This window comes from Malus domestica, chromosome 15, assembly GCF_042453785.1.
Source record: "Malus domestica chromosome 15, GDT2T_hap1".
NCBI classification, from domain to species: domain Eukaryota; kingdom Viridiplantae; phylum Streptophyta; class Magnoliopsida; order Rosales; family Rosaceae; genus Malus; species Malus domestica.
Window position 1 is genome coordinate 1,713,077 of NC_091675.1, and position 27,334 is coordinate 1,740,410.

At 36.4% G+C, this 27,334-nt stretch overlaps 3 protein-coding genes and 1 long non-coding RNA gene across 5 annotated transcripts; 3 read left to right on the forward strand and 1 right to left on the reverse strand.

Annotated features, from left to right (window-relative positions):
- The first annotated feature begins 1,234 nt into the window (after positions 1-1,234).
- LOC103450488 (strychnine-10-hydroxylase-like) lies at positions 1,235-3,478 on the forward strand. Its single transcript, XM_029095159.2, has 2 exons — positions 1,235-2,272; positions 2,718-3,478. The coding sequence occupies exons 1-2, from the start codon at positions 1,301-1,303 to the stop codon at positions 3,339-3,341; spliced, it is 1,596 nt and encodes a 531-aa protein (XP_028950992.1). The 5' UTR covers positions 1,235-1,300; the 3' UTR covers positions 3,342-3,478.
- A 5,274-nt stretch (positions 3,479-8,752) lies between these two features.
- LOC103450490 (strychnine-10-hydroxylase-like) lies at positions 8,753-11,074 on the forward strand. The gene is made up of 2 exons (XM_008389853.4): positions 8,753-9,786; positions 10,239-11,074. The coding sequence occupies exons 1-2, from the start codon at positions 8,815-8,817 to the stop codon at positions 10,860-10,862; spliced, it is 1,596 nt and encodes a 531-aa protein (XP_008388075.1). The 5' UTR covers positions 8,753-8,814; the 3' UTR covers positions 10,863-11,074.
- A 2,193-nt stretch (positions 11,075-13,267) lies between these two features.
- LOC139192338 (uncharacterized) lies at positions 13,268-15,176 on the reverse strand. Of its 2 annotated transcripts, XR_011576427.1 has the most exons (3): positions 14,819-15,133; positions 13,913-14,104; positions 13,268-13,476 (listed from the first exon to the last, which is right to left on the reverse strand). It is a non-coding gene; the product is annotated as an uncharacterized lncRNA (long non-coding RNA). The 2 variants fall into 2 exon arrangements; XR_011576426.1 differs by lacking the exon at positions 13,268-13,476 and having other exon boundaries at positions 13,719-14,104; positions 14,819-15,176.
- A 7,393-nt stretch (positions 15,177-22,569) lies between these two features.
- LOC103450583 (strychnine-10-hydroxylase-like) lies at positions 22,570-24,913 on the forward strand. Its single transcript, XM_070814693.1, has 2 exons — positions 22,570-23,605; positions 24,050-24,913. Exons 1-2 carry the CDS (start codon positions 22,634-22,636, stop codon positions 24,671-24,673), a joined length of 1,596 nt encoding a protein of 531 aa, XP_070670794.1. The 5' UTR covers positions 22,570-22,633; the 3' UTR covers positions 24,674-24,913.
- Positions 24,914-27,334: the final 2,421 nt, after the last annotated feature.

Consider the following 27,334-nt stretch of genomic DNA (forward strand, 5'->3'; position numbering starts at 1 on the left):
TGATATATGAGTATGAAATTCGTTTTCAATCAGTAGGTCATCCCTTAGCGTGGGGGCAATGATATTTTTTTCAGTAGGTCATCCCATACTGAAATTGTCCCCAATGTGTAAATATCACGAGCGCTAGACCAATTCCAGCGTATAGTTGTTTATTTGTAAGGTTATTTTCGTGGGGGCAATGATATTAAAATTATGCACGCATCACACAGAAGACAATCCCATCTTACTTGCATGTTGCAACGAACAGATAAGTAAAGGGTCCAAACCGGCATGTCATAAAATAATAAATCTTCAAAATAATCAAAATTCGTTAAACGTCTAACAAAACGGGGGATTGAGGAGTTTTAATATTTTGTCTTTTTTAAGAGATATGAAAAGGAAAGGGTATTTTTAAGGGAAGAGGATCCTCTCCTGAGTTCAGGATGGAAATCCTCCTGATCTGATAAGATCATCTGGACCGTTCAAATTTAATCAAACGTTTGTAATTATTATAACTTTTAGAGAACCCTCCTATTTAGAACCATTGAATTAAATTTGAATGGTCTGGATGACCTGATCAAGAGGATCCCCATCCTGAGCTCAGGAGGATCCTCTTCCATTTTTAAATTTACACGTATTAATTATGATTCAAAAATAAAATTAAATATATGAGGGTCGGTTTGGTTAACCGCACCCTAAAAATTTTGAGAATCAATTGCCAAACCGATTAAGATCGGTACGGTTTGGTTTAGCCATCGAAAATAAAAAATAAAAAAAAACCAAACCAAGCTTCAGGTGGGATTCAAGCAGTTTAGTCGGTTTTTTTTTTAAATGCCCAGCCGTATGTTCTACGTAGAACCCAACGTAATTTTTTATCTAAATAATTAAGATCCCCGTAAGCAAATTCATCAATTATACTTTGCTTTACAGATTTTACATTTTTCGAATTCTTAAAATATTCCTATTGCATGTTTGATGTACACAATTAATTCTATATGGGTTCTTAGGTTTGATGCTCGCTAAAGGTAAATTTGAACCCCATTATTACTAACTCATTGTGAGACTTAGTCCACTCTCCACCATTTTAATGTAGATAATATCATTTGTTAAAAAAAAAAAAACAATATATCTTTTACCTTTTAGTTAGTCATAATTTTTTCATTTCTCCCCTCAACTCGGAGATAAAGAGTTATGTATTTCAATACAACCATACGTAATAATCAAGCCCTTACTTCTATATATACGTGTGTGTATGACAAGGTGATAAATCAACTTAAGCCTTTTCCCAGTTCAGCAAAAATCATTTTGCCTCAAGCTTCTAATGACAGTTGCAAAAATGGATTCTCTGCCTTATGCAAACTCTATCACTGCTGGCCTGTTCACAGTAATCATCGTGTTCTATTACTTATCTCGAAGATGGAGAGCTTCCAATCACGAGGGCAAATTATCACCACCAGAAGCCAAGGGTGGATGGCCTATATTTGGTCACCTTCATTTGTTCGGAGGCCCCACACCTCCTCACATAACTTTGGGAGCCATGGCGGACAAGTACGGACCCATTTTCACTATCCGCCTTGGCGTCCAACCGTCGTTGGTGATAAGCAGCAGTGAGATCGCAAAAGAATGCTACACAACCAATGACTTGAGCATACTCGGTCGCCCAAAGATGGTGGTTGCAGATCACGTTACCTACAACTATGCCATGTTTGCGTTCGGACCACCTGGACCCTATTGGCGACAAATTCGCAAGATCGTTACCTTGGAGTTGCTCTCAGTCCGGAAGGTTGAGCTGCTCAAGCACATTCGAGTGTCGGAAGTGGCTACTTTCTTAAAAGAATTGCACGACCATTGGAGTACAAAGAAAAAGGAGGGCTCGAAAGATGGAGTGGTTGTAGAGCTAAAGCAATGGTTTGGGGACATGATGCTGAACGTTATTCTTACAATGGTGGCTGGAAAGCGGTTTTCGGTGGCTGCCACTGGGGATGAGAAGAAAGAAGCGCGTAGGGTTCAGACTGCATTGAGGGAGTTCTTTGATTATCTGGGCATGTTTTTGGTGGGTGATGCGGTTCCTTATCTGCGGTGGTTGGATTGGGGTGGACATGAGAAGGCAATGAAGAAAAGTGCAACGGAAATGCACGCCATTATTGCAGAGTGGCTTGAAGAGCATAAGCAGAGGAGAGCAAAAGGTGTTGCAAAAGGAGAAAAGGACTTCATAGATTCGTTGCTTTCTGTGCTTGATGGTGCGGACCTTGGCAGTTTCGATGCTGATACGATCACCAAAGCCACAAGCGTGGTACGTATATATAATTCATTAATTTTTGCAGGCAAATATTTAACCATAAAAGGCTGGAGTTAGACACTATTCACATAAAGATTTTATTTTTACTTTTCAATACTTATAAGCTAATTGCATGGTCTATAAAAAGAAAATGAAAACATTAGACGATAATATTTTTTTTTTTAAAACAAATTATGTCCAATTTTATATATGACTCATGTGACATATTTGTCGGCTCACCAATGGGTAATGGTAAAGAGATTATCTTCTTAGACTGTATCTGTAGATCACATGATGTGACGGTTATTAGATTCTTTCTTTAAATCCTTAATAATGAAATCCAACCATCAATTGTCATATTCTTTGATTTACAAGATGTGATTTAAAAATATAATCACTTTAACATTTTTGTCGCGTAAAGAATGTATAAATGTTAATCAAGCAAATATTCCTTGGGCAGAATATTATTGCAGGAGGTGGCGACACCACCATGGTGCCATTGACGTGGGCAATATCATTATTGGTGAACAACCCTCAAGTTTTGAAAAAAGCTGTAAATGAACTGGACACCAAAATAGGGAAACAAAGAGTTGTGAGTGAGGAAGATATAAGCAACTTGGTCTACATCCAAGCTATTGTAAAGGAGACGTTACGTTTGTACCCAGTAGGACCATTATCAGGGCCGCGTTTATTCACCGAAGATTGCACCATTGCTGGCTACCATATCCCAAAGGGCACCCGGTTGATCCCGAACTTCTGGAAGATCCAAACTGACCCGAAAAATTGGCCTGAGCCATTCGAGTTCAAGCCAGAGAGATTTCTTACCACACACAAGGATGTTGATCTGAAGGGTCGGCATTTTCAGTTTCTTCCTTTTTCAAGTGGTAGAAGATCATGTCCTGGTTTGGCATTTGGTCTTCAACTGGTGCAATTTACATTGGCTAGTTTTCTGCATGCGTTTGAAATCTCAAATCCGTCGAGTGCACCAATTGATATGACAGAGAGTTTTGGAATAACCAACGTTAAGGCAACTCCACTTAATGTTCTCATCAAACCTCGCTTATCTTTTGAACTTTATGGATAAAAGAAGAAAATACAGAATATTATGTGTACGATATGAATAAGAGATTTTCGTTGTTATTAGTTATGTATAATTATGTGTCCATCTTTGTAATCGTAAAATCAATAAATCAAGGCTTTTTATGTTAGCACCCCACAAAATGTTGAATACACTCCACATTAAAATTTAATATTAATGACTTATTTACTCTGCTATGTAATAACAATTTTGACCTTATTAGGTTTAAAAAATAATAAAAAATTTATAAATACACCCCAAATTACTTTTAACGTATTATTTATCTATTTCAACTATCAAAACCCCTCTCATTCTCCATTGTTGAATAAAACCCTAAACAATGAAACTACAAACATGTTGATTGAGAAAAATAATTTTTGACGAATGGAACACAAAATCGATGTTTCGAAAGCTTTGAAATCATTATTATTGTTATTGAAAAACATTCAAATGAACCTAAACATTTTTTGAAATCATTCAGCAAACTAATGTTTAGATAGTTTGAAATCATTTGGCAAAATAAAAAATGAGTGTTATAAGATTTGAGAAATGTGGGGTGTGTGTAGAAAATATAAGGTGTATATTAAGAATGTGGGGTGTGAGAGTATTATGGGAAAGAAAGTGGAGTGTATTAACATAATTTTTAATTGAAAAAGTAAATATGGGATATATTAAGTATGTGAGGTTTATTCAACAATTTGTGGGGTGCTAATATAATAAGCCTATATCAACTGCCAATGTAAGATACAAAACCTAGCAATAATGGGTGTTTGAGAATGGGTATATTTAGCAATAAAAAAGTACCCCAAAAAAGCCTCTATTTACATTTTCCATTGGGCTATCTTTTGGGTCTGTTGCCTCCGGATTTTTTTATTTTCAATTTGCTTGTAAAGAACCCACCCATTTGCCAGCACAAACAGGACAAATTAAAATAGTCTGTGGAAATAAAGATGAGAATTAAGTGGGAGTAATGGGCATAAAGGTTACCTCAAGATTTACAATTGTTTTACCATTTCCTCTAACTTATTGTCATCGCTAAATGGCTGTTAGTAGGGTGAGTTATAGAGAAGAAACTGGGGCAGCAAGCAAGAACAAAAAGGCTGCAGGTTGCAGCGGCAAAGATAAGGGAAAAAAAACTGAAAAAAAAATGGAAAGGTGCAGCTGACGAAAATGGGAAGGAAGAAAGCAAGGCAGCAAAAAGTTGGACGAGGAAGAGGGAAGCAATAGAGGAAGGAGGAAATCTTGGCATTCTTTTCTTTCGGTTTTATCTTCTCAAACTCATGTCTTTCTTTTGGTTTTATTTGAGAATTATGTGTAACTAATTTTTAGTAGTTATGGGCTATTTTGAAGCCCCAAATATGATTGCAAGTTTGTTATGACATTTTGTTGAATTACTTTTATAAATTGAAGAAAATTGGTTTACTACTTGTCTCATTGATGAATTATTTATGTGTTTTCTACGGATGCATACTTAGTAAGCATATCTAGGATTCTAATGCTATGAATATGTGTGTACCTGCCATTGTCGAATGAGGACCTACATATGTTCTAGAATAGTACTTGTTAATTGCGTTTAACATGTGAACCAATTTCTAGGATAAGTAAGACAACGCTAATACTTACGATACCTTGTGATGACTTAAACTCTTTTCGTTCTTAATGATTTCTACTTGTTAAATATATGAACATGCCATTCTAGATTGCATGCTAGAGACTAAGTTAAGTTGAAAACGTCATTCACTTAACATACTACATAAGAAAGAGTAATAACATACTACATAAGAAAGAGTAATAGGTTGAGTTCTAACATTGAGCCAACTTGAGCATCTTCATCCGGAAATAAAATGAATTTGAATGAAACATAACATGTTTGCATGATTATTTTGTGGTGGATAGCAATTCCCCTAACTCGTTTTTCTTAATTTGTGAACTACTTAAAATTTGTTTATGTCCTGTTTTTGTTCGATTTAATTTTAAAAGAAAATCAACTCCAAAAATTTGTGTGAGTGTAGCTCTGTGTGTCTAGTGTCTTCATATAAAATTTCGTAGACTTTAGATAAGTGTAAGTTGGTCTAATAATTATTTTCCGGTGGCTGGTCAGTAGGGACAGCAGCCCAGTTTTTGTGACATTTTAAGTAGTTAGATAAAACAATCTTCTGCAGGAAATACTCTTATTTTCATATACTACAATTGACAATTCTTAGTTTTAATAAGGAAAATCAATAAGATATTTATGTGCTATTTTGTGATGTGCTTTTAATCCTATCAGGTACCATAACAGGAGGGCAGACAATCTGCCTCCCAATTCTAGTGTAGAGTTATTTTTGTAAGATTATTTTCATGGGGGCGATGATATTAAAATCATGCACAGATCACACAGAAGGCAATCCTATCTTTACTTGCAAGTTGCATCGAACAGATAAGTAAAGGGTCCAAACCAGCCATGTCATAAATAATCAAGTTCTTCAGAATAATCAAGAGTTGTCGAGAAAAATGTGGGACTGCGCGATTTAACTATGCAATGTGATATTCACATACTTTATTTTATTTCTTACACATTTTTCTAATTTTTTACTGTCGGATCGGATTAATTGAAGAAGATCAACAGATAAAAATTAACAAAAAATATGTGAAAAGTAATTTGAAATGTGTGAATAACATATCTCTTAACTATTTTATCGTTCTTTACTAAATTGTATATAGACAAGAAAATATTATGGGATATAAATAATAAGTCTAAAGCCGTGTAGAAAGTAGTCGAAGAAATATCACACTTTTCACGAATCAGCCTGATGCTCCTTAATTCAACATTTGACTAATGAGTTTATAATATTAAAAATAGCAAATTATAATATCAGACAATGTGGCATATGCGGGTTCATATGTTAATTAGTTGAAGTATAGATCCTCTTTGGATCTAAAAAAACAGAGTCTAAGAATTAAATGATCCGGATCGTTGAAATTTGATCTAACTGCTACAATTATTATAACTTTTAGAATGATCCTTTGTTTGTAGCCGTTGAATCAAATTTCAAAGGCCTGTATCATTTAATTCAACGACCTGAATCATTTAATCCTTATACTCAGTTTTTTTAAATCCAGAAAGAATTTGCACTCAATTATTTGAGGGTTCTTTCAGGGAGATCCAACAACATGAAAATTGAAACAAAGGTGTTAGATTAAGTTGCAGTGTATCAAGCTAATGACAGTGTGTGTGAGCGTGACCCACAAGACTCATTATTTTATGAATTCTGATCCTCTGCATGTTTTTTCCCTACCACACTATTTCGTTGAGGAGAAGTGATAAGGGGCTCCCTCATTCGAACCACCAACTCTGTTTTGGTATACATTTTCCACGGGATCAAACGTACGTTATTGCCTCAATGCCTCATGTGGTACCAAGACTATGGAGAAAAGGAATTTTTTGAGGCAAAACGATAATGGTTTGATTGGCATTTTTTTTTAAAAGTACAAACTTCAAATAGAGTATCCTAGATCAAATTCGAGAGTGATCCTTAAATAAACAGTTCCAAAACAAAAAATAAGGCCAGCTTGACCAATCTAATAGCTACCATATCGGCGGATCTTCGAGTGTGATAACACATCTAGCACTCCAAAGTCAAAAATAATTTAATCTCGACAACTAAAAATTCAATCACATCAAATCTACCTCATGAGAAACTCTACACACAAAATTGCTAGCAAAACCAGTAAAGAGCACTGTTTTCATATACAAGCAACACCAACTTCAAAGAGGAGCAAAAGAAACAAATAGTGACCGTTATAATAAGAACTCTACACGCAAAACTACCAACGAAGCTATTAGTTGTACCACGGTAAACCCCATCAACGCCATCATGAGACATAAAAGAAAGACACAAGCTCAAAAAGGCAAATTTAACATGGACGAAAGCCGCACTATACCTAGACAACCCACACCATAAAAATTCAGCCTCATCTCTTGCCACACCCCCACACTATCCAAACAACCATAGAGGGAAGATTTTGTGAGAAAAAATGGATTGAAAAAGGACAAAAAAATAAGTCACAGAGAACTCAAATCTAAGCAAGTTTAGATACAAACTTAATCACCACAAAAGGGACTAAAATTATTAGTATGTCATCAATGTGTGATAAAAAATTACTTGGTAGCTTCGCTACAACAGTCTACTTTTTAGGGATAAAAAAGACTCACAGATGCATTTCAACCTCTCATTTACTATTATCGTGTGATACACATGCGTTAAGAATCTAACTCAAAACATACCGTGTAAGATATATGAGTATAAAATTTGTTTTCAATCAGTAGGTCATCCCTTAGCGTGGGGGCAATGATATTTTTTCAGTAGGTCATCCCTTACTGGAATTGTCCCCAATGTATAAAAATCACGAGCGCTAGACCAATTCCAATGTATAGATTTTTTTTGTAAGGTTATTTTCGTGGGGGCATACGTCACACAGAAGACAATCCCATCTTACTTGCATGTTGCAACGAACAGATAAGTAAAGGGTCCAAACCGGCATGTCATAAAATAATAAATCTTCAAAATAATGAAAATTCGTTAAACGTCTAGAAAAACGGGGGATTGAGCAGTTTTACTATTTTGTCATCCTCAATTAAATTGTCCTTTTTAAGAGTTATGAAAAGGAAAGGGTATTTTTAAGGGAAGAGGATCCTCTCCTGAGCTCAGGATGGGGATCCTCCTGATCAGGTTATTCGGACTGTTTAAATTTAATCCAACGATTCTAAACAGGAGGGTCTTCTAAAAGTTATAATAATTGCGATCGTTGAATTAAATTTGAACGGTCTGGTTGGCCTGGTTAGAAGAATCCTCATCCTGAGCTCAGGAGAGGATACCGATTGCCAAACTGATTAAGGTCGATGCAGTTTGGTTTAGCCACCGTAAATTAAAAAAAAAAAAAAAAAAAAACCAAACCAGGCTTTAGGTGGGATTCAAGCGGTTTAGTCGGTTTTTTTTTTTTTTTTAAATGCCCAGCCCTATGTTCTACATAGAACCCAACATAATTTTTTTCTCTTAATAATTAAGATCCATATAAGCAAATTCATCAATTATACTTTACTTTACAGATTTTACATTTTTCGAATTCTTAAAATATTCATATTGCATGTTTGATTTACACAATTAATTATACGTGGGTTCTTAGGTTTGATTCTTACTAAAGGTAAATTTAAACCTCATTATTACTAACTCATTGTGAGACTTAGCTCACTCTCCATCCCTTTAATATAGATAATATCATTTGTTAAAAAAAAATAACAATCTATCTTTTACCTTTTAGTTAGTCATAATTTTTTCATTTCTCCTCTCAACTGGAGATCAAGAGTTATGTATTTCAATACAACCATACGTAATAATCGGACCCTTACTCCTATATATACGTGTGTGTATGACAAGGCGATAAATCAACTTAAGCCTTTACCCAGTTCGGTAAAAAGCATTTTGCGTCTAGCTTTCTCATGATAGTTGCAAAAATGGATTCTCTCCCTTATGCAAACTCTATCACTGCTGGCCTGTTCACAGTAATCATCGTGTTCTATTACTTATCTCGAAGATGGAGAGCTGCCAATCACAAGGGCAAATTATCACCACCAGAAGTCAAGGGTGGATGGCCTATATTTGGTCACCTTCATTTGTTAGGAGGCTCCACACCTCCTCACATAACTTTGGGAGCCATGGCGGACAAGTACGGACCCATTTTCACTATCCGCCTTGGCGTCCAACCGTCGTTGGTGATAAGCAGCAGTGAGATCGCAAAAGAATGCTACACAACCAATGACTTGAGCATACTCTCTCGCCCAAAGATGGTGGTTGTAGATCACGTTAGCTACAACTATGCCATGTTTGCGTTCGGACCACCTGGACCCTATTGGCGAGAAATTCGCAAGATCGTTACCTTGGAATTGCTCTCAGTCCGGAAGGTTGAGCTGCTCAAGCACATTCGAGTGTCGGAAGTAGCTACTTTCTTAAAAGAATTGCACGAACTTTGGAGTACAAAGAAAAAGGAGGGCTCGAAAGATGGAGTGGTTGTAGAGCTAAAGCAATGGTTTGCGGACATGATGCTGAACGTTATTCTTACAATGGTGGCTGGAAAGCGGTTTTCGGTGGCTGCTGCTGGGGATGAGAAGAAAGAAGCGCGTAGGGTTCAGACTGCATTGAGGGAGTTATTTGATTATCTGGGCATGTTTTTGGTGGGTGATGCGGTTCCTTATCTGCGGTGGTTGGATTGGGGTGGACATGAGAAGGCAATGAAGAAAAGTGCAACGGAAATGCACGCCATTATTGCAGAGTGGGTTGTAGAGCATAAGCAGAGGAGAGCAAAAGGTGATGCAAAAGGAGAACAGGACTTCATAGATGCGTTGCTTTCTGTGCTTAATGGTGCAGACCTTGGCAGTTTTGATGCTGATACGATCACCCAAGCCACAAGCTTGGTACGTATATATAATTTATTAAATTTGCAGGCAAATAATTAACCATAAAAGGCTGGAGGTAGACACTAAACACATCAAGATTTTATTTTTACTTTTCAATACTTATAAGCTAGTTGCATGGTCTATAAAAAGAAAATGAAAACATTAGGCAATAATTTTTTTTTTTTTGAAAACATATGTCCACTTTTATACATGACTCATCCGACATATTTGTCTGCTCATCAATGGATGATGGTAGAGAAATTATCTTGTTAGATTGTATCTGTAGAGCATATGATGTGACGGTTGATGGTTAGATTCTTTTTTTAAATCTTTAAGAATGAAATTCAACTATTATTGCAGGAGGTACTGTTACATTCTTTGATTTACAAGATGTAATTTAAAAAGATAATCTCTTTAACATTTTCGTCAAGAATGTGTAAATGTTAATCAAGCAAATATTCCTTGGGCAGGCTATTATTGCAGGAGGTGCCGATACCACCACGGTGGCAGTGACGTGGGCAATATCGTTATTGCTGAACAACCCTCACGTTATGAAAAAAGCTCTAAACGAACTGGACACCAAAATAGGCAGACAAAGAGTTGTGAGTGATGAAGATATAAGCAACTTGGTCTACATCCAAGCTATTGTAAAGGAGACGTTACGTTTGTACCCAGGAGGACCATTATCAGGGCCGCGTATATTCACCGAAGATTGCACCATTGCTGGCTACCATATTCGAAAGGGCACCCGGTTCATCCCAAACTTCTGGAAGATCCAAACTGACCCGCAAAATTGGCCTGAGCCATTCGAGTTCAAGCCAGAGAGATTTCTTACCACACACAAGGATGTTGATCTGAAGGGTCAGCATTTTCAGTTTCTTCCTTTTTCAAGTGGTAGAAGAGCATGCCCTGGTTTGGCATTTGGTCTTCAACTGGTGCAATTTACATTGGCTAGTTTTCTGCATGCGTTTGAAATCTCAAACCCGTCGAGTGCACCAATTGATATGACAGAGAGTTTTGGAATGACCAACCTTAAAGCAGCTCCGCTCAATGTTCTCATTAAACCTCGTTTATCTTCTAAACTCTATGGATAAAAGAAAAAAATATAGAATATTATGTGTGCAATATGAATAAGAGGTCTTCGTTGTTATTAGTTATGTATAATTATGTGTCCATCTTTGTAATAGTAAAATCAATAAATCAACTGCCAATGCAAGATACAAAACCTAGCAACAATGAGTGTTTGAGAATTGGCATATTTAGCAATATAAAGGTACCCCAAAAAAGCCTCTATTTACATTTTCAATTGGGCTATCTTTTGGGTCTGTTGCCTCCGGATATTTTTGTTTTTCAATTTGTTTGTAAAGAACCCACCCATTTGCCAGTACACAAACAGGACAAATTAAAATAGTCCATCTGCGATTATTATCACAAAGCTAATTTTGATTAGGTTTTTCTTATTATTGATTGAAAAACCAAGAGATTTTCATTACATTAAGAGCTGGTTTGGTATTACTGTGCTTTGAAAAAAAACTGCTTCTGCTGTGTTGTGAGAATAAGCGGATGTGAAATAAAGCTGTAGAGTGTTTGGTAAACTTTTTTGTAAAAATGCTTTTGAAAAAAAAAAACAGTATTATAGTGTTTGATAAACTTTTATGTAAAATAGATGTGAAAAAAAAGCTGGGTTTTCAAAGCTGGGTTTTGCAGCTTCTTGTTTTTGGTTTTTTTTCACCCAAAACTGTGAAAAAAAGCTGAAGCTGAATGTTTACCAAACACAAAAAAGCTCCCAACTTTTTTTCATACCAGCTTTTTTTTAATCACCTCAATCCCAAACTGCACCTAACTTGGGTCTAAACTGCTCTGAAGTGCAAAATTTGCATTGCAATGATAAGTTTACTGCTTACATCACTTTGCATATCAGTAATGTGATATCAAAATGTGATATTTCTAGCATTATTTGTAGGGCAAAAAAGAAATCCAAGAAAACCGCATTCGATCCGAAAAATTTAAGCCAAACCTGAAAATTCCAAATTATTTGGTTATTGAAACCAAACAATTCTTAAAACTTCGGTATAAAAATTTATATGTACTAAAGCTCAGCAGATTAGCATTGTTCACCATGTGAGAGCGAGCACTGTTCACCAGCCGTTAAAAGGGAGGAAATGCCCACGGTTTTTGCTTTGGTTCCTATACTGTTTACACTTTGCTACAGGAAAAAGTTAGTTTTGTCCTTCCCGGCCTTGCGTCTGTTATCAGCAAGCGAATCAGGTTCGTCTCTCGCTCTCTCTCTCTCACATTTTTTTTTTCAAATTGGGACGTGCTGTCTTCTCCTTTTCCATCTCCATCTCTGCGCAACTTGCCAAATCTCTCCTGGGAACCTTCCACCGCATCGTTTTTGTAATTTTGGCTTGATCTGGATGGCTTCAGATCTCTGAAGCCATTATCTGTGATGACACGTGGAAGACTGGGATGAGAAGGAGAGAAGAGAAAGGAGTAAAATGAGCAATGGCTCCGGCCAATGAGGGAGAAAGGAAACAAAGGAAAGGAGGGAAAGGAGAAGAAGAGAACCGGCCAACCCGGTTTCTCCACCCGACCCGCCAACTTGACCCGCTCATATCTCCTCCATACGAACTCTGTTTTGGGTGATCTTGATGTCCATGGAAAGCCCTTGATGAGCCATACATCTATGTAGTGTTAGATTTCCCAATTTCTTTCCCATTTTTCTACTTCGAAGCCACAAAGCCCACGACTTTTTTGGCAACTTTAATCTTTTTCCAGTGGCTCCGCGCGAGCTTCACCGTCAATGACCACCACCAAAAGACTCCTCTCAACCCCAGGAGCAAGGCCCAAGCCTTTGATGAGGTGACGAAGTTTGTTTTGGTGACGAATCGACAACTACCCAAATCGAGGGTTTCCGGTGGGTTTGAGTCAATTTGGAGCCTTTTCCAGCCAAATTAGACTTGACCACAGGTATAAAGTTTGCTCTACTCTTTAAGATCTTTATTTATATAAAATTTGAGAATTTTTTAAAATAGTTGAAATTTTCCGGCTAGTCGGGGCGGCTGACCACCCCACATGGCGACGAGTGGCCAGAAGGCCGTTGCTGTTATTTTTAGGCTAAATTAGATGCCTTGATTTCAGTTTTGATATTCGTATGATGTAGATTGATCGTTTGAACCTAAATTCACTATGATACCTTACTTGATCAAAATAATGAATCGACGATCCGACCGTTGGATCGTCACCAAACTTTGAGACCTTATCGTATGTAATATTTGAGGACCTTAGGAGTTTACAGATCGGGAATCCATCATACTAATCTTCCCGAATTGGATTTTCAAGTTTATAAAATAAAACGTTGACCACCACTTGATTTCATGATTGGCGGAGATCCGACCGTTGGATTGGAATGAAATTTTAGTATGTTGTTCTAGAAGCGTAAGGTGAACTACGCGGAACCTTTTACAACTATTAACACAATCTTCTCGAAGCAATGATAACCCGCACATAATCAACCTAACATAATCCAGGATAGAAATTATAAATACAAACCAAATTCCTTTGTATCCATCATGACAGCTATTTCAGTTAGCTTTTGGATCTCAAGAAAATGAAAACCAGATATTACTCTACTTATGAGAAATATCAGTGTCTCAGGCCGGATGATGATGCTGTAACAACTCTAAGTAGTTTTCAATACTTTGATATCTGCAAGTTTTGTTAATAGTAAGCACATTAGGTGAAAATGAAAATGAAAACAAGGAAAATGAAAACTTTCCTTGTTGCAAATCACTTTACGCAACATGTCACCCGTTGGCAACATTTTTTTCATGCTATGACCAAGATTGGACTTCAAGTTAGTGAGTCTTAAACCAGTCCAAAACTGCACTAAACCTTTAGGAACAACCTATCAAGAAAACTAATAATTTGAACAAGCTTTAGAATCAGTTCTGCTTCAGGCTACACGATTATATCACATATTGTCCGGTGGTAGTACATTTAAGAAAGTCAACTAAGCAAATAACAGCCTGTAGCTAAACGTTTCATATCTTTGATCAGTGACCCCTATGCAAGCTCATTGATAGCATTTAAAAATGATCCAGTCAAGAAAAGTATACAAATTAGCTAATGATTTTGTAGATACCTGTGCAGCGTTGTTAAATTCAGGTAAAGGATTCCCATTATTATATGTTGCTTTGACAAGTTCATCGAAAATGTAGCCATATAGTACGTCACTCTTCTCCAGTTTTTTGTTCAGACCTTCCACATGGTTTCGATGATGGCCTCCCCAATGAACTTCCAATATTCTCTGACTCATATACGGCTCCAAAGCATCCTGAAAACAGAAACATTACATTTCAGTCAAGGAAGATCATATGCATATTGCAAGCATAATATAATTACATGTATGTATCATCACGTGACAAGAATAAGCAGCTCGAAACAGAATAGTAATCTCTACACAATAAGATTTACAACACGAGATGGATAACTTCATAGAATCAAATGCTACACCACAAGAACTTCAGAAACCAAACAATCAAATTACTAAAGTATCTTGCAAATCCCATCAGGTAATAAGAAACCACAAAACTTCTCTTGGTGCACCTAATGTGACAATAGAAGCTGACTTGGCCAACCCGATTTCATGTCCTTAAAATTGGTTTAAGGAGAAACTAGTTTACTTACAAGAATATAAGGAGGTTTCTTCAATCCATAGTAAGCACAAACTAACCCCAACTTTTGGCCTTGAACGGCTACAATGATTCCAGTCTCTTAAACTGTAACAACAACTATTAACATACATAGAGAGTAATTCTTAAACCTTGAAATTTAGCCCATTTCCTAATAATTTATCCCAAATAAAAACCTGATTCAATCCCCATTTCAAAATTAAAACCCTAATTCCCATTCACAATTTTTCAAACCCTGAAATCCATCCCATGCCCTAGTAATTTATCCCAAATTAAAACCCTAAATTCTAAAATTCATCTCAATTCACGATCAAAATCCTTAATTTCACAATTCCATAATTTGTAATTAGACTTACTTTCGAGATAGACGAGCACGACGAAGGGGGTGGTGACTGCCTGTCGTTTGGAACGAAAGGGAGAGAGACAACCGATAGTGGGTTCGAGATTGGGGCAATTTAGGGTTCGAGCGAAGAGGAGGAAGCCTACGGGAGAGAGGGTATGATGAGCGAAGAGGAGGAAGGCTACGAAAGAGAGAGACCGAGTGAGAGAGAGAGAAAGAGAGAAGGGGTCTGGGAAGAGGAGGAGGGCGTGAAAAGCAAAGGGGTCTTGGAAGATTTTGTCCAAAATTATCAAAACTGGCGCTTATTTTTTACACTTGTGCCAAAATATTCAAAACTGGCGCGACATAGGTATACAATTCGACGTCGCGCAAAGTGTTTTTGCGCGACGACAACATAAAGGCGTCGGTATTTTTTATATAAAAAAATTATTATAAAAATAACTGAAAATGTGACTTTACTCATTTTAAATTTAATTATTTTTACATAAAACTCATAATAATATATTTTTTAACAAAAACCTGACTAATAAATTGGTAGCTACTTAATAAATATACATATCATTCAATTTCTTAAGTATTATACGTAAAAAATAAATAAATTTAAATCTACTTGATAAATATATATACCATTGAACTTGATGCGATACCACATTGTACGTAACTAATTTAAATGATCTAACCGTCAAACTTGTTTGTATATTGATGCGTGAAATAAGTTAACACACAAATTAACCCTCTTTTTGACAATTGTAGTATAGATGTAAGTAGGGTATCGTTCTAGGCCGGGGATTAGGAGGGATTGCTAATCTATTCTAAATTAATTTAAAAATATTAAACAAGACTCAAGGACACAAAACTAGGCTAAAAACTCTAATAACTCGAAACACACTTAGAATGACTCAAAATAATGAAAACAATCAAATTAGACACTAGGAACTGAAATGGACGGAAATTGAATTAAAAGACTAACAACAATGAAAACTAACTAAATAATATAATTTAATAATGGGGGGGTTTGGTTTTTACGAGAAGTAAATTAAACTTAAATAAATTACAGAATTGACAAAAGCATGAAATTAAGGTGAAAGGATAGGTGACGGACTAGCTAGAGGGTTCTTCTCCACACATGACACAAATGCAACCTAAATTGATTTTCAGTTGTTCTTTCAATAAATTGTAAATCTCAACGCCCCAAATTAACCGTGAATTGCACTAATTAACCCTCAGTTTTTCCACAAGTTATTAGGTTGGATGATTGCATACGACAACCCAAAACATTCCCTACAAGTTCCCTACATGAATTGCATAATAGAGATACAAGCAAGAATCATTAAGTTCTATGAAAAACATAAGCATTGACGAGGCACTCGTTACTATGATTTGCATGAAACTTATGCCAAGAATTTACTTAACGTGATTGGGACTAGCAACCTTCACTACTTGTGAATATAAGTTCATAACGATTAGGTGAAACTCCCTTATATTCTAGCGTCAAATTCATGCATGTAAATTAAGTATGCATTCTTAATCGACATACAAAAATAAGCTATCAATCAAGCAGTTAAGCAAATTAAATCACAACTCAGAAATCACAACTGAAGGTAATCAATTCATATTACAAATATATTCATGGCTTTGAATTAACCTCTAGCCAAAATAAAATTAGTTACATATTATTAAAACAGAAATAAAATATAAGTTTGGAAAGATTTAACCAAAAAAAATAGAGTGAAGCTCCTTCTCTGTCTCTCTGTGCTCCCCCTGTCTCTGCCTTCCGCGCCTTCAGTTTTCTTCTTTTCTCCTGCGTCAGTCTGTCCTCCCCCCGCCCCAGTCCTTGCTGCTGTCACTCTCTGACTCTTTTTTTTTATTTTCTGTCTGTTTCGTTTCTCTTGGTCTCCGCCCCGCCCCTGCTAGTCGGTCTCCCCTATTTTTCTATTCTCCTTCCCTCCTATCTGCCGCGCCTCCTGGCCTCATCTTATTCTTCTTTCATTTTTTTATTCCTTCTTTTTTCTTTTTCTTGTCTGCCATGCCTCATTCCTTTTATCATTTTCTGTTTTTCTTTCCTCCACCATTCCTTTCTTTATGTTTCTTTTATTCCTCCATCATTCCATGTCTCCCCTTTTATTTATTTTCTTATTCTTCTTTCTCCACACAATCCGCAAGTCTCTCCCTTTCCTCTTTTATTATTCAATTTCTTGATAGTCCACTTCCTTCCTTTGTTTAATGACGTGCTGCATTCTGTCTTTTCTCTATTCTTTTCTGCCCATTTTGTTTGAAATTAATCCTACAACAAAATTAACTGTACATTAACACGAGGTAAGGTAAAATGCCACAATTTTGACACAAAAACATCCAAAGACTTTAGAAATGAATGGTATAAATGCATGAAATATATGAGTGATCATATATGCTTCAAGATTGCATACACCAAAAATGGCAAAAAACAAACCTTCATAGTGATAGTAACGAGACAAAACTTTTCGACAGCTATAAACGAAAAAATCACGATTTAACGGTTATTTTAACTCCAATTTTGATGATTTTGTACAACTACACTCTTGGATCTTATATGAATACAAGGAACTGATTCGATCATCAATTTAAAACATTTACATAAGTGGATACCACAAAATCTTATGTTATACTTGATGAAAGTATAAATAAAATATAAGTGTTAGGAAATCTATTGTTTTAATGGGATACGCATTGTACAAAACAAGTTTCAATGATCCAACTGTCAAACTTGTTTGTATATGCTTCAAGATCACATACTCCAAAAATGAAAAAAAAACAAACCTTCAGAGATCAAGTAACGGGACAAATCTTTTCGACGGTTATAAACAAAAAAATCACTATTTAACGGTTATTTTAACTCCGATTTTGATGATTTTTTACAACTACACTTTTGGATCCTATATGAATACAAGGAACTGATTCGATCGTCAATTTAAAACATTTACAAAAGTGGATACCACAAAATCTTATGTTATACTTGATGAAAGTATAAATAAAATATAAGTGTTAGGGAATCTATTGTTTTAATGGGATACGCATTATACAAAACAAGTTTCAACGATCCAACCGTCAAACTTGTTTGTATATGCTTCAAGATCACATACGCCAAAAATGGAAGAAAAAAAAAACCTTCAGAGATCAAGTAATGGGACAAATCTTTTCGACGGTTATAAACGAAAAAATCACGATTTAACGGTTATTTTAACTCTGATTTTGATGATTTTTTACAACTACACTCTTGGATCCTATATGAATACAAGGAACTGATTCGATCATCAATTTAAAACATTTACACAAGTGGATACCACAAAATCTTATGTTATACTTGATGAAAGTATAAATAAAATATAAGTGTTAGGAAATCTATTGTTTTAATGGGATACGCATTGTACAAATCAAGTTTCAATGATCCAACCGTCAAACTTGTTTGTATATGCTTCAAGATCGTATACGCCAAAAATGGCAAAAAACAAACCTTCAGAGATGAAGTAACGGGACAAATCTTTTCAACGGTTATAAACAAAATATCACGATTTAACGGTTATTGTAACTCCGATTTTAATGATTTTTTACAGCTACACTCCTGGATCCTATATGAATACAAGGAACTAGTTCGATCGTCAATTTAAAACATTTACACAAGTGGATACCACAAAATCTTATGTTATACTTGATGAAAGTATAAATAAAATATGTGTTAGAGAATCTATCGTTTTAATGGGATACACATTGTACGAAACTAGTTTCAACGATCCAACCGTCAAATTTGTTTGTATATGCTTTGAGATCGTATACGCCAAAAATAGTAAAAAACAAACCTTCAGAGATTAGGTAACGGGACAAAACTTTTCGACGGTTATAAACGAAAAAATCAAGATTTAACGGTTATTTTAACTCAAATTTTGATTATTTTTTACAGCTACACTCCTGGATCCTATATGAATACAAGGATCTGATTCGATCATCAATTTAAAACATTTACACAAGTGGATACCACAAAATCTTATGTTATACTTGATGAAAGTAAAAATAAAATATAAGTGTTAGGAAATCTATTGTTTTAATGGGATACGCATTGTACAAAACAAGTTTCAATGATCCAACTGTCAAACTTGTTTGTATATGCTTCAAGATCGCATACTCCAAAAATGAAAAAAAAAAACAAACCTTCAGAGATCAAGTAACGAGACAAATCTTTTCGACAGTTATAAACAAAAAAATCACTATTTAACGGTTATTTTAACTCCGATTTTGATGATTTTTTACAACTACACTTTTGGATCTTATATGAATACAAGGAACTGATTCGATCGTCAATTTAAAACATTTACACAAGTGGATACCACAAAAGAAACAGGCAATGCAAGAACCCCAATAGAAAAGCAAAAGGAAAATAAAAAAACTTTGCGCAACGGAGGTACAACCGTCGCACAAAGTTTTTTTTTTTTTTTTTTGTTCCTATGTTCCACAGTTTTAGCTTCTTGTATATCTCTTCCACTCCTGCCTTAAAATTATTGTTTAAGGACCTATATGATGAGACCACGTATTCAAAATCGTAAAGGGTAGAGACTACACCTAAAATGATTACTAACCACGTAATAGAATAGTGGTTTGACAAAAATATAAACTAGCTTTTTCTCTAAATCTCTAACATTCTAGTTTCCTTCTCCCAATTTAGTGAGAAATGAAATCATTTTTTAGCACACATCAATCTATCCCTAAATTGGATCAAGTTAACTGAGCAGCTTGCAGTTTCTTAGCTTTTGTTTCCCTAAACCTATCAAAATCCTTCATACTCCTAGTCATTCATTCTACTCATTCAATTGTTCAAAACCAAAACTCAACTTGTTAAAAATAAGCATTGACAAAGATAATTAAAGAAAAACATAAATACACAAAAATAAAAAAATCCGAACATAAATGTAATCAATAAATAGTTAATTAATTAATCAAATAAATACAATACTTGAAGGTGAAGATGGTGAAGGTTGAGAGAGATGGAGAGTCTGAAAGAGAGAGGTTGAGTGTGAAGAAAAAGGCCATTGTGTGTGGTTATTTTAGAAAAAAAAATCGTCGACTTTGCGCAACGCTTCATACGTTGCGCAAAACAGCATTGCGCGACGTAGGTTCAATTACGTCGCGCAAAGTTGTTTTGCGCGACGTAGGTGCACATGTGTCACGCAAAGATGGGATGGGTTGGCGCCAAAATTTTACGTGCGCAAGTTTCCGTCGCGCAAACATGTTTTTGTACTAGTGATTGTCAGTTTTTCAAGAGATCCTCGTAAGGACTCCATGTTCAGGGTATTACTGGCCCTGTTTTCATGTAGAACCTCACACTCAGACACATCAAGTGTTTTCAAGGAAGAAAGATGAGTAGGCAAGTCTCCTATCAGCTTCGGACACTCTCTTAATATCAGCTCCTGAAGACGAGGGAAGTCTGGACTTTCACCACCACTTGGACTAGGCTGCCATTCCTCCACTCTGGCATCTCCCGAAACTCTAGCTTCTCTAAACATTGAAATGGTTGATTTCCCCCGTACAACTCACCACCAGCCGGCATGTCATAAAATAATAAATCTTCAAAATAATCAAAATTCGTTAAACGTCAGTTTTACTATTCAAACCGGCATGCTGCAACGAACAGTTAAGTAAAGGGTCCAAAACGGCATGTCATAAAATAATAAGGGTCCAAAACGGCATGTCATAAAATAATAAGGGTCCAAACCGGCATGTCATAAAATAATAAATCTTCAAAATAATCAAAATTCGTTAAACGTCTAGTAAAACGGGGGATTGAGCACTTTTACTATTTTGTCATCCTCAATTAAATTGTCTTTTTTAAGAATTGTGAAAAGGAAAGGGTATTTTTAAGTGAAGAGGATCATCTTCTGAGTTCAGGATGGGAATCCTCCTGATCTGATCAGGTTATCCGGATCATTCAAATTTAATTCAACGGTTGTAATTATTATAACTTTTAGAGGACCCTCCTATTTAGAACCATTGGATTAAATTTGAACGGTCCGGATGACCTAGTCAAGAGGATCCCCATCTTGAGCTCAGGAGGATCCTCTTCCATTTTTAAATTTACACATATTAATTATGATTCAAAAATAAAATTAAATATATGTTTGGTTAACCGCACCCTAAAAATTTTGAGAACCGATTGCCAAACTGATTGAGATCGGTACGGTTTGGTTTAGCCATCGAAAATTAAATATAAAAAAACCAAACCTAGCTTCGGGTGGGATTCAAACCGATTGCCAAACGTTATTTCCCTTTGTCACATGTCGACTCTCGATGTATGTTGGGATCCGGGCGTTACACAAACTTAATCACCACAAAAGGGACTAAAATGATTAGTATGTCATCAATGTGTGATAAAAAATTACTTTGTAGCTTCGCCACAACAGTCTACCTTTTGAGGATCGAAAAGACTCACAGAGGCATTTCAACCTCTCATTGACCATTATCGTGTGATACACACGCGTTAAGAATTTAACCCAAAACAAACTGTGTATAATATATGAGTATGAAATTCGTTTTCAATCAGTAGGTCATCCCTTAGCGTGAGGGCAATGATATTTTTTTCAATAGGTCATCCCATACTGGAATTGTCCCCAATGTGTAAAAATCACGAGCGTTAGACCAATTCCAGCGTATAGTTGTTTATTTGTAAGGTTATTTTCGTGGGGGCAATGATATTAAAATTATGCACACATCACACAGAAGACAATCCCATCTTACTTGCATGTTGCAACGAACAGATAAGTAAAGGGTCCAAACCGGCATGTCATAAAATAATAAATCTTCAAAATAATCAAAATTCGTTAAACGTCTAACAAAACGGGGGATTGAGGAGTTTTAATATTTTGTCTTTTTTAAGAGTTATGAAAAGGAAAGGGTATTTTTAAGGGAAGAGGATCCTTTCATGAGTTCAGGATGGAAATCCTCCTGATCTGATAGGATCATCTGGACCGTTCAAATTTAATCAAACGGTTGTAATTATTATAACTTTTAGAGGACCCTCTTATTTAAAACCGTTGGATTAAATTTGAATGGTCCGGATGACTTGATCAAGAGGATCCCCATCCTGAACTCAGGAGGATCCTCTTCCATTTTTAAATTTACACGTATTAATTATGATTCAAAAATAAAATTAAATATATGCGGGTCGGTTTGGTTAACCGCACCCTAAAAATTTTGAGAATCGATTGCCAAACCGATTAAGATCGGTACGGTTTGGTTTAGCCATCGAAAATTAAAAAAAAAAAAAAAACAACCCAAGCTTCGGGTGGGATTCAAGCAGTTTAGTCGGTTTTTTTTTTAAATGCCCAGCCGTATGTTCTACGTAGAACCCAACGTAATTTTTTTATCTAAATAATTAAGATCCCCGTAAGCAAATTCATCAATTATACTTTACTTTATAGATTTTACATTTTTCGAATTCTTAAAAATATTCCTATTACATGTTTGATGTAAACAATTAATTCTATATGGGTTCTTAGCTTTGATGATCGCTAAAGGTAAATTTGAACCCCATTATTACTAACACATTGTGAGACTTAGTCCACTCTCCATCCTTTCAATGTAGATAATATCATTTGTTAAAAAAAAAACAATATATCTTTTACCTTTTAGTTAGTCATAATTTTTTCATTTCTCCCCTCAACTCGGAGATAAAGAGTTATGTATTTCAATACAACCATACGTAATAATCAAGCCCTTACTTCTATATATACGTGTGTGTATGACAAGGTGATAAATCAACTTAAGCCTTTTCCCAGTTCAGCAAAAATCATTTTGCCTCAAGCTTCTAATGACAGTTGCAAAAATGGATTCTCTGCCTTATGCAAACTCTATCACTGCTGGCCTGTTCACAGTAATCATCGTGTTCTATTACTTATCTCGAAGATGGAGAGCTTCCAATCACGAGGGCAAATTATCACCACCAGAAGCCAAGGGTGGATGGCCTATATTTGGTCACCTTCATTTGTTCGGAGGCCCCACACCTCCTCACATAACTTTGGGAGCCATGGCGGACAAGTACGGACCCATTTTCACTATCCGCCTTGGCGTCCAACCGTCGTTGGTGATAAGCAGCAGTGAGATCGCAAAAGAATGCTACACAACCAATGACTTGAGCATACTCGGTCGCCCAAAGATGGTGGTTGCAGATCACGTTACCTACAACTATGCCATGTTTGCGTTCGGACCACCTGGACCCTATTGGCGACAAATTCGCAAGATCGTTACCTTGGAGTTGCTCTCAGTCCGGAAGGTTGAGCTGCTCAAGCACATTCGAGTGTCGGAAGTGGCTACTTTCTTAAAAGAATTGCACGACCATTGGAGTACAAAGAAAAAGGAGGGCTCGAAAGATGGAGTGGTTGTAGAGCTAAAGCAATGGTTTGGGGACATGATGCTGAACGTTATTCTTACAATGGTGGCTGGAAAGCGGTTTTCGGTGGCTGCCACTGGGGATGAGAAGAAAGAAGCGCGTAGGGTTCAGACTGCATTGAGGGAGTTCTTTGATTATCTGGGCATGTTTTTGGTGGGTGATGCGGTTCCTTATCTGCGGTGGTTGGATTGGGGTGGACATGAGAAGGCAATGAAGAAAAGTGCAACGGAAATGCACGCCATTATTGCAGAGTGGCTTGAAGAGCATAAGCAGAGGAGAGCAAAAGGTGATGCAAAAGGAGAAAAGGACTTCATAGATTCGTTGCTTTCTGTGCTTGATGGTGCGGACCTTGGCAGTTTCGATGCTGATACGATCACCAAAGCCACAAGCGTGGTACGTATATATAATTTATTAAATTTGCAGGCAAATAATTAACCATAAAAGGCTGGAGTTAGACACTATACACATAAAGATTTTATTTTTACTTTTCAATACTTATAAGCTAATTGCATAGTCTATAAAAAGAAAATGAAAACATTAGACGATAATATTTTTTTTTTTTAAAAACAAATTATGTCCAATTTTATATATGACTCATGTGACATATTTGTCGGCTCACCAATGGGTGATGGTAAAGAGATTATCTTCTTAGACTGTATATGTAGAATACATGATGTAGCGATTGTTAGATTCTTTCTTTAAATCTTTAATAATGAAATCCAACCATCAATTATCATATTCTTTGATTTACAAGATGTGATTTAAAAATATAATCACTAACATTTTCGTCGCCTAAAGAACGTATAAATGTTAATCAAGCAAATATTCCTTGGGCAGAATATTATTGCAGGAGGTGGCGACACCACCATGGTGCCATTGACGTGGGCAATATCATTATTGGTGAACAACCCTCAAGTTTTGAAAAAAGCTGTAAACGAACTGGACACCAAAATAGGCAAACAAAGAGTTGTGAGTGAGGAAGATATAAGCAACTTGGTCTACATCCAAGCTATTGTAAAGGAGACGTTACGTTTGTACCCAGTAGGACCATTATCAGGGCCGCGTTTATTCACCGAAGATTGCACCATTGCTGGCTACCATATCCCAAAGGGCACCCGGTTGATCCCGAACTTCTGGAAGATCCAAACTGACCCGAAAAATTGGCCTGAGCCATTCGAGTTCAAGCCAGAGAGATTTCTTACCACACACAAGGATGTTGATCTGAAGGGTCGGCATTTTCAGTTTCTTCCTTTTTCAAGTGGTAGAAGATCATGTCCTGGTTTGGCATTTGGTCTTCAACTGGTGCAATTTACATTGGCTAGTTTTCTGCATGCGTTTGAAATCTCAAACCCGTCGAGTGCACCAATTGATATGACAGAGAGTTTTGGAATAACCAACGTTAAGGCAACTCCACTCAATGTTCTCATCAAACCTCGTTTATCTTCTGAACTTTATAAATAAAAGAAGAAAATACAGAATATTATGTGTACGATATGAATAAGAGATTTTCGTTGTTATTAGTTATGTATAATTATGTGTCCATCTTTGTAATCGTAAAATCAATAAATCAACTGCCAATGTAAGATACAAAACCTAGCAATAATGGGTGTTTGAGAATGGGTATATTTAGCAATAAAAAAGTACCCCAAAAAAGCCTCTATTTACATTTTCAATTGGGCTATCTTTTGGGTCTGTTGCCTCCGGATTTTTTGATTTTCAATTTGTTTGTAAAGAACCCACCCATTTGCCAGCATAAACAGGACAAATTAAAATAGTCTGAAGTGCAAAATTTGCATAGCAATGACATGTTTACTGCTTAAATCACTTTGCATATCAGTAATGTGATATTTCTAGCATTATTTGTAGGGCAGAAAAGAAATCCAAGTAAACCGAATTCGATCCGAAAAATTTAGGCCCAACTTGAGAAAAGCCAAACCTGAAAATTCCAAATTATTTGTTATCGAAACCAGTGTTCTAAAAATCGGCCTAGGCGGCCGCCTAGGCACTGGGCGGAGGTGTGCCGAGGCGATTAGGTCCGAATCGTTAAGAAAAATCGGGGAGCTGTTAGGCGCCCGCCTAGGCGTTCTTAGGCGGCCTGGGCGGTCTAGGCGGCTATCTAGGCGGAGTGAAACGATTTCCTGGGAAGAAATTCCAAACAGAAATCGAAAATCACAAACTCAAATTTAAACTTGAAATTAACATGCAGAGCATGGGTTAAGCTACCTGAGTTTCTAACGGGACTAACTCGAGCTCATGGGACCCCAAGTTCGACGGGTCCCTCGCCGGAGCTCCACGCCAGAAGCTCAATTTTCAAAGGTTGTAGTTCGATTCCATTAGAGCAACTCTCACCGAGAGAACCCCTGCTTGGATTCTCCTACTTTCCATTAAATCAAAACAGGAATGGCACCAGTCAATGAGGGAGAAAGGAAACGAGGGAAAGGAGGGAGAGGAGAAGAAGAGAACCGGTCAATCCAGTTTTTCCACCCGACCCGCCAACTTGACCCACTCATATCTCTTCCATACGAACTCCGTTTTGGGTGATCTTGGTGTCCATGGAAAGCCCTTGACGAGCCCTACATCTCTGTAGTGTTAGATTTCCCAATTTGTTTCCCATTTTTCTAGTTCGAAGCCACAAAGCCCATGGCTTTTTCGATGGATTTAATCTTTTTTCGGTGGCTCCGGCAAGCTTCACCATCGATGACCACCACCAAAAGACTCCTCTCAACCCTAGGAGCAACGCCCAAGCCTTTGATGAGGTGACGAAGTTCGTTTTGGTGACGAATCGACAACTACCCAAATAGGGTTTCTGGCGGGTTCGAGTCAATTTGGAGCATTTTCCAGCCAAATTGGACTTGACCACAGGTAAAAGTTTGTTTTACTCTTTGAGATCTTCATTTATATAAAATTTGAGAATTTTTGGAAATAGTTGAAATTTTCCGGCGAGTCTGGATGGCTGACCGCCACCCATGGCAGTGAGTGGCCAGAGGGTCGTTGATGCTAATTTTAGGCTAAATTAGATACCTTGATTTCAGTTTTGATATTCGTATGATGTAGGTTGATCGTTTGAACCTAAATTCACTACGATACCTTACTTGATCAAAATAATGAATCGACGATCCGACCGTTAGATTGTCACTAAACTTTGAGACCTTATCGTATGTAATATTTCAGGACCTTAGGATTTTAAAGATCGGGAATCCAACGTACGAATCTTCCCGAATTGGATTTTCAAGTTTATAAAATAAAACGTTGACTGCCACGTGATTTCATGATTGGCGGAGATCCGACCGTTGGATCGGAATGAAATTTTAGTATGTTGTTCTAGAAGCGTAAGGTGAACTACGAATGGCTTGATCCCTTCGTTTAGTGTATGTTGGCAGTCTAACTAGGATGTTAGATGCAGCCATAAATTAAACAAAATGATTATTTTTTTTAGTGTAGTTAGTTAGAATTATAATTAACCATTATTTTATTGTGGCCTACCTGTGTGTTTGGCTTCCGAATTAGAAATTTCGGGTCGTTACAATGAGGGTACAATTCGGAATGGGGATATGCAGGTATATATTGATTTCATATCTGTTGTATTGGTTGAAGCTTTATTAACGGTACTAGAGTTGTTAAATTTGTCCACCATATATATTCAATAAATTATGTCCCAATGTTGTTGTTGCTGTTACTCAATAATGGGGTTTCTTAAGGTAGACTGTTATCAAGTTCGAATTTTCTAATTTTCTTTCTACAAATTATTTTGTGTTTTAGGAACTGTAGTTGTATAATTTTAAGTGACTGAAAATTGGATTTGGTGATTCTCTGTTTTTTTTTCTTTTATTATTTTTATTAATTGCCATATACAACTTTTGTGTAGGTTTATGTTGCTGTAATTTTGCATTGCCTATTGAATAACACATTATAATCTTCCAATAAATGGAGTCTTTGTCACTTATACATCATATATTGCAATCAAATAAGGTGAATTCTAAAATAATGGAGTCTTAGGCTCTTAATGCAGATAACATTGTTTGTTCAAAATAAGTACGAAGGTGAATTCCAAAATTAAAAGGAAACCCACAATTTCTTACAAAATTATAATAAACGCATCTCTGTTAATAGGTGTTGACGCTG